At 38.3% G+C, this 8,159-nt stretch overlaps 1 protein-coding gene across 1 annotated transcript; it reads right to left on the bottom strand.

Moving 5' to 3' along the window:
- Positions 1-637: 637 nt before the first annotated feature.
- On the bottom strand, positions 638-8,158 carry LOC135476160 (ribosome maturation protein SBDS-like). The gene is made up of 6 exons (XM_064756085.1): positions 7,891-8,158; positions 6,962-7,091; positions 6,337-6,537; positions 5,154-5,238; positions 4,212-4,297; positions 638-2,738 (listed from the first exon to the last, which is right to left on the bottom strand). The coding sequence occupies exons 1-6, from the start codon at positions 8,019-8,021 to the stop codon at positions 2,610-2,612; spliced, it is 762 nt and encodes a 253-aa protein (XP_064612155.1). The 5' UTR covers positions 8,022-8,158; the 3' UTR covers positions 638-2,609.
- Between the last annotated feature and the right edge of the window lies 1 nt (position 8,159).

Consider the following 8,159-nt stretch of genomic DNA (forward strand, 5'->3'; position numbering starts at 1 on the left):
CTCAATGGGCAAATATCTTCCAGGAGTTCGACTACTTAGCAGATATATTACACTGTACATGTAAGTACCTTCATCGTGAAGATAGTTGAGTATTACAGGCTGTTGAGTGCACAGGGATTTGCTCAAGTACTGTAATCCACCTAATCTTAGGTCTGCAAAAATGCCCTTTCAGAAACTGATAAAAGGTCATAAAATGATACTTCTGATGCCAAAACTTTTGATAAAACATTTGTCAAACTTATTGAATTAATCAAAATCAAAATTGTCACCTAACAGAGGCAAAACCATAGGTAAAATACACTGGAGCAAGGATAACTGACTTTTTTGGCTTGTGTTTACTTTTTCAAACATGGCCAGTTCAAAATAACTACGATCTTCAGTCTTATTAGTCACTGAAGTTATAGATGATTTACATCAGCAATATTCTACACTGATTTAATATTGCCATGTCTTTTTGTAAAACTCATTTTACAATACTGTTACATGGAGATATCCATCCACAATTCTGTTACACGGACCACTTTTAACCACTCTCATTTGCTGAGAGGCAACACCCCCAGCATAAATTACAGGATGTTAAAGATAGAGGATGCGATGGACTCAGTGACTTAAGCCAGCTTTTCCGTTTTCAGGCTTGTGTATGGCGAGGAAAAATGGCAAAATTATGCAGCAGGCACCACCAGGTAGAAAAAAAAAAATGTTCTCTTTTCAGCCTATAATGTTATGATTTTAAGTTCTCTTCTCCTTTAATGTTCCTGTTAAATAGCGGCTAATAAGTACAAGAGAACTAATGTAATTCAAGGACATCCATTAAATCTTCACAAAAAAAAAAAAAAAAATTAAAATGTGCTCTTGATGTATTCATAAAATATCACCATATTAGCGAAATATGTCAATTGTAAATTAAATATTATTAAAATGGCCACATGTTGTATAGCACCAGTTTGAAAACAGTAAAAACAGTGAAGCATGTAACAGCCCTTTGTGTACAGATCTATGTGATGCTTAAAATGACTTGTGTTGCATTGTCTTTTCCACTCTGACAAGCAATACAATACATGTACATACTGTGAAATACAGTAATGAACCTTAGCAAAAAGACCCCATTCTACAAGACAACCCACTTACCAAGTCAGAGGTCACTGACACAGAGCTCACGCCAGGGCGTTTTGTCCTGAAGTGCCAGCATACTCTGCCAATCAATTAAGTGCAGACAATACTGAGAAAGTTTCCCTGATTGGTCAAGATAGGTTGGTACTAGCATATTTCACCAATCAATCAAGCGCAGACAAAAATGAGAAAGTTGAACTCCTCGGTTAGGGTAGGTTAGTACCAACATGCTCCACCTATCAGTCAAGCTCAGACGAAAGTGAGAAAGTTCACCTGACTAGTCAAGGTATGCCAGTGACGCCAACAGTGCAAATCTTGTACCAAAACCTTCACGTTTTCTTACCACAAACAGATACATGGAACTAAGCCTAGACTTTAGTTCAAGGCATACCATTTCAATACAAAGAAGTGACACATTAAAAAAGACAGAGTGGCAGCACCTCCACCATTTCAAGTCGGCAGGATTATAATGTCTGGTTATATTACTGCAAGTACGGCAGTGGATATACAATGTGACTGGCACACTGGAGAAAAACACCACAGAGAAGAAGTGCTAAATACTACTGGATTGTGTCAAGGGCTAAGTTTCTCATTTTGCTTGATTCTGAGATTCTGACGATCCTATGACACAAGTTTTGAGATTTGCTTGGAAGGTATATTTATTTGATTTTTTTTATTCATGTTTTACGCCGTACTCAAGAATTTTTCACTCATACGACGGCGACCAGCATTATGGTGGGTGGAAACCCCATGACTATCCGCAGGTTGCTGGGAGACCTTTTCACGTACAACTGGAGAGGAAGCCAGCATGAGCTGGACTTGAACTCACAGCGGCCGAATTGGTGAGAGACTCCTGCTTGGACGGTATATGTACGTCCTAGTTTACAACCTTTATTTGTCCTACAATTGCCTGATTAGATTACCAAATAAAGCACCCTGGATATAGGGCACTGACCAAATAAAACACTAAAATGCCATGGCTGTTCAGCAAGGTCAGCAAAATATCTATTTGAAACTGGATAGATGCTGTCTGTAATCTGGTTGGATTGGAGGAAAAAAAGGTCTGTCGTCTGATTGCAGTAGAGGAAGAAAAAATCTAAAAAACACCTCTGTCCAGAATTGAATTAATCATTTTGCGAGAAAAGTGATCTTCAAAGTTCGGGGAGGGAAGTCATTTACAATGTAATTACAATGGGAAGCAGTACCCTGTTATGGCCTATGACCAAGATTAATGTAGACACAGTGCCTTCTGGATGTTGTCCAAGGGGATATAACACAGTGATGCAGTCCACTGCTTAGTGAAAAGCTCCTCGGGGTTATATACCACTGAGTTACCCTCCTGCAGAAAACATCCAGATGGTGCTATGTATGTCTTCGTCATGGGTCCCAATGGATTTAAATGTTCCAACATTCCACAAAAAAATAGCCATTGGAAATGAATCCACTGATCTTAATAATACTCTGTGATGTATTTCCCCATGTGTGTCTTTCTTGTCTCCTTATTCTAGTCTCTCATCCCCTTCTTCCATATGTTTTAAGTTAATGACCTCCAAATGACCTTTGCCCTTTGTCTCTGATCTCACGAGATCATCCAATTCTCTGTAGCAGCCAGGGTCAACTAAAATTACCTAAAAGTCGTGAAACAAACGAAAGAAAAGAAATATCAGATCTGGAGAGTATTTAACACATGAGTGAGCACCAGCTAAGATTGGCTCTCACTTCGTTCATTTGATTACAATGTTGCTCTCCCTATACATGTAGCTGATTGGACCAAGACAAATGAGGTTCTCACTACAAATCCAGCTGTTGCTGGCTTGTCTGTGGCGTTTAAGTCAATCCAGCTGTTGCTGGTTTGGCTGTGGCGTTTAAGTCAATCCAGCTGTTGCTGGTTTGGCTGTGGCTTTTAAGTCAATCCAGCTGTTGCTGGTTTGTCTGTGGCGTTTGAGTCAATCCAGCGGTTGCTGGTTTAGCTGTGGCATTTAAGTCAATCCAGCTGTTGCTGGTTTGGCTGTGGCTTTTAAATCAATCCAGCTGTTGCTGGTTTGGCTGTGGCGTTTAAGTCATTCCAGCTGTTGCTGGTTTGGCTGTGGCTTTTAAGTCAATCCAGCTGTTGCTGGTTTGGCTGTGGGTTTTAGGCCAATCCAGCTGTTGCTGGTTTGGCTGTGGCTTTTATGTCAATCCAATTGTTGCTGGTTTGGCTGTGACTTTTAAGTCAATCCAGCTGTTGCTGGTTTGGATGTGGCTTTAAGTCAGGAGGTTTATCAGACATCTGCTGAAGTGCACTGGTTTATTCCTGCTCTGTCCGGTTTCCCCTACCCATAAAGCTGACTGCCATCATGTATGTGTAAAATACAACATACCTGGTATTAAACTTCAATCAAATAAATACACAGGAGTGTACAGGTTTGTAAAGTAGGACGTAAGTATACTTAGTTGCACACTTTTTTTTTTTTCTTCTTAAAATTCCTCAGATTTATTTGATTGTTGTTCAATGTCACACTCCTGAAATCTTCACTTGTACGCGTACATGTAGGCAGTAGGTTTTATGGGTAAAGCAAACAAAACTGCTTAAGGTATACCACTAAAAGTTTAGAATGTGAATATCAAACTTTGTTGAAAAGCCTCCAGTGTTATGCCAGATTCATGTTGCGACAAAGTCAAAACACCAAGTCTCAAACTGCCTTCTATGGCAATGCCCTGGGTTCCGTTGTTCAAAAGTGTATTACCTCATATCAGTATCAAGATTTTACAGTCAAAATTTTAGCGAAACCCAACTGTCCCAATGCCAATCATAACACCAGCATATTTAGTTCACATTTAACATACCATTACACTATCGTTTTGATATCATATTAAAGTTAAATCAGTTAAATCTGATGTCATAAAGCCTTTTGGCAGTACCAAACAACCTGGTCCTGTTAGACAACATTGTTCTGTTACTCATGCCACAAAGAAGGAGTTTCAGTTCTTCATCTGCAGTACCTTAGGCATACTGCTCATGGGAAGATGAAGGGAAATGCAACAAATAATTCTGCTGTTAAACAACAATCAGTCACTGACAGTATGAGGCATCACACGTGTGATTAATCAATTAAACTCACCACTTCATAATCATCATCAAAGTCCTCGCTCTCTACTTTGGAAGCCAGTTTCTTGATCTTTTCTTTCAGTTTCTTAGCATCTTTTGCTAGAAAGTAAACGAAATTTCAATTCAGACAAAATGTCCATGCAATAAGCAGGAAATTGATAGCACGGTGGTTACATGTATGGTCATCAACTTAGTACGAGCCAAAACAGGAAACAGGAAACCTTCAACAGTGTTTACTTGCATTGCTCATATTTAAATAACTATTAAACAAGGTCTGTCAGTATGGGATTTTCTCATCATAAAATATGAAATTTGTACCTTACAATAATTTTCTTTTTTTGAAAACACCAAGAGAAAATAGTTTTAAGGGTGATTCACTCATTTACACCTCTGTCAAGGTGGTTGACTTTGACAACCGTTATTTTCCTGGGTGTCTGCAACTTCACAGAAGAAAAATGATCAGATTTGAATGAAATTTTGTGCCTAGCTTGGTCATAGGCTTTACATGGGATGTAGGACTGATACATTCAAATTTTGGGGGTTATTTGCGTTTGGCTGCAAGACGTGTTAACAAGATTCTTCACAACTGCTACAAACCATAACTGCTTCATAACCAAATGAAAGATAGACTTTGATGAAACTTATTAATTATAAATTATTGCTATTGATGTGGATGTGTATATGGATCAGGGAATTTTATAAACAATTCTGAGTATTGTCTCTGTGTCTTTAGTGGGGGATTTGTACATTTAGCTGTTTATGGCAGACGTCTGAAGTCTCGGAGTAGTTTTGAGTACACCGTAGTTTACACATCAGGCAAACGTGTATTTATAGATGGCTAGAGACAAAGTTTCTTGACAGACGCCCTCACTTCTAGCTAGCTTTTACAAGGGATGCCCTAGTTCTGGCTATAAAACAAACATCTCTGTCTGAATAATAGTAGCTGTGAACAGACCTGGTAAGGCAATCCTTAACCTCATCTGGGCTCTCTGGATTTTGATTGTCTCCGTCTCTGTCAGCTGCTTTATCACTTCCAATGCCTGCAACATTCAAAACGAGTTACGTCAGTTTCTCAGGAGAAGATTGCAGATCAAAATCAGGAAAACAAATGGTCACTAATCACTAATAAAAACTTAATAAAACTTTCACTTGGAATAAAACTTCATGCTCTTTTCCAGAAGCACATGGAAACCTTACAATGACACTTTTTCTGATAAGAGTTTAATCGTACTGCACTAAATTCTGAGGTGGCCCCATACGGTTGGTTAATCATTCAAAAGCAAGCAAAATATGTCACTTGAAAAATGCTAACCTTTAAGTGAAATAAAAATATCTCACTATGTTTAACCCCACATTATGATCAACATAGTCACAAGGAAAAGTCACCCAGAAAAGCAGTAATGTTCTGTCACAAAAATCCCACTCAGCTCAGGAAAATGGATTAAAATGTGGACTCATACATGTATATGATAAACCAGTTAAATTCATGATGTTTATACTATTTTATACCTTTATACATCACCATTTACACCATTTTACACCTTGATACACCACTGTTTGTCCTATTTTACACCTTAATACACCACTGTTTATCCCATTTTACACCTTTATACATCACTGTTTATACCATTTTACACCTTGATACACCACATTTTATGCCATTTTACACCACGATACACCACTGTTTATGCTATTTTACACCTTGATACACCACAGCTTATGCCATTTTACACTATGATACACCACTGTTTATGCCATTTTATCCCTTGATACACCACTGTTTATGCTATTTTACTCCTTGATAAACATGCAATAAAAAATGTAACCTATATTTATTTATTTGCATGTATTTATTTCTGTGGAGTTTTATGTCTCATTCATGAATATTTCACTTATACAATGGCGATCACCATTATGGTGGGAAGAAAACAACTGCCCAGGGAAAACCCACAACCATCCGCATTTTGCTGGGTAGGCCTTCCCAGGCTGGAGAGGAAGCCAGCATGGGTTGGATTTAAACACACAGGTGAGAAGCTCCTTGGTCATTTTGCTGCACTTGCAGGCTAACCACTTGGCGGCGCCCACTCGGCCCCCCAATGTTACCAATAAGAACTACATGTTCATGCATAAGGATTTACCTGTTGTTTTGTGCTTTTTGTTGGCTTTACAGATACATGTAGGTCTTTCATAGCTTTCTCTATCAACGTGACTGTGTAAGGTCTGTTTGTTTCCGGATTCACACACTTGTCAGCTACCGTTGTAGCAATGTCTCTAAACATGGACTCCAGCTGTGTGTGTCTCTCCTTCTCGGACACCTGCAATTCTCCCTTTGATAGAATCTAGACAGAAATTTAACATCAGTCAATGAGGCATACAACCAATTTCAAAGGCCAAACAATTCACGTTCAATCGTTTTGACACTCGAAATTACATTACCTTGCAAATATGAACTGTAATTCGGTTGCCTTTTCATATAAAATCTCACCAACTTCTTATCCTTTAACACTAGGGTCAGGCATGAAATCAGATATAAAAGAACTGCTGCAAAATATTACATAACACAGGCGTACATTACATACATATACATGAAGTAAAAGTGACAGCTGAGAGTAATTCTATGTATTGTCATTTCACAAATGCTGATCCCGGACAGCCTTGAGTCCTGATATTGCTTTCTTAATTATCACATTTGCTGACATGGCCTTTCTTCTGGAGCATGAAACTGGGGATAATTAAGTGTATACATTTACACAGGCTATATACCTGAAGACAAATCTCTTCCTGGTTTTCAGATCCAAAAGCTCGCTTCAGGTCATCACTCTTTGCAACCTGGCCTTTCGAAACATTCATGAAAACAGTGTGCGTTTGCAAGACCTCATCAATGTCTGTTTCACTGCAATGAAAATTTTACAGATTAATGTTCTTAATAAGTTGTTGCATCTCAGAAATATAATATTATTACACTGATACTTTTTTCTTAGACTCAATAAAATGGCTGTTCATTTATTTGATTGGTGTTTTACACTGTACTCAAGAACATACAACGGTGGGCAGCATTATGGCAGGAGGACACCAGGCAAAGCCTGGCAGAAACCCACAACCAATTGCAGGTTAAAAATGGTTATAAAATAAAATAACAGTTCTATAGTAAGCTGAAGAAGTTCTTGAAAAGCGAGCTTTGGAATAACGTTAGGCCTGCAAATGTATCGAAAACTGACATAAATTTTTAAAACATCTATAGAAATGGTTCAATGGTTAACCGACAGTAGGACTTTAACACCATTTTACTTAGGCGTCAACCCTTCGTTTCTTAATGAAGCGCTGGGTATTTGTAGAGCTAAGCACTTTATTGTCAATATAGCGTAAAATAGTACTCAGTGCATGTCACCCTCATGTTACCGTGTGCCTGTGATTTCGCATTTCTCAATTTAACAGTGGCTTGATCGAGGTCCTGTTTCCCACTAGCGCCACCTCACAGATAGAAAAAAATATGCTGCCTCCCCATTAAAGTAACATCAATTGTGGCCGTATTTGACAATCTGTTAGTTGACGTTTAATATAACTGAACTACTTTAGACAGAAAGCATGTTTTCAAAATGTAATGTTAAAAATTCCATTTCTACTGCATTTTCACTCATGCATCAACAAGACATGGCTGCAAAATAGAAGAATAACAAGATTGTAACACTCACACTTTATTCCTCCACGATGTCACCTTATTTGGGTAGCAGGCGATCTCGAAACGTTTTCCACCTTTTTTCAACCTAACGATCGCAACATTCGTCAAGCGTTTCTGATTCGTAGGAGTAAATATGTTCGACATTTTGAAATCATATATGTAAAACAAACACTTATGAACAACACCAAACAATTGTCATATCAGTGCCACCAGCTTTGTGACAATCAAACAACGGAATATCCAACTTCACACAACTTTTCTCCCAAAGTTTTCAGCAAATGT

The sequence above is a fragment of the Liolophura sinensis genome, chromosome 10 (assembly GCF_032854445.1).
Source record: "Liolophura sinensis isolate JHLJ2023 chromosome 10, CUHK_Ljap_v2, whole genome shotgun sequence".
Lineage (NCBI taxonomy): Eukaryota > Metazoa > Mollusca > Polyplacophora > Chitonida > Chitonidae > Liolophura > Liolophura sinensis.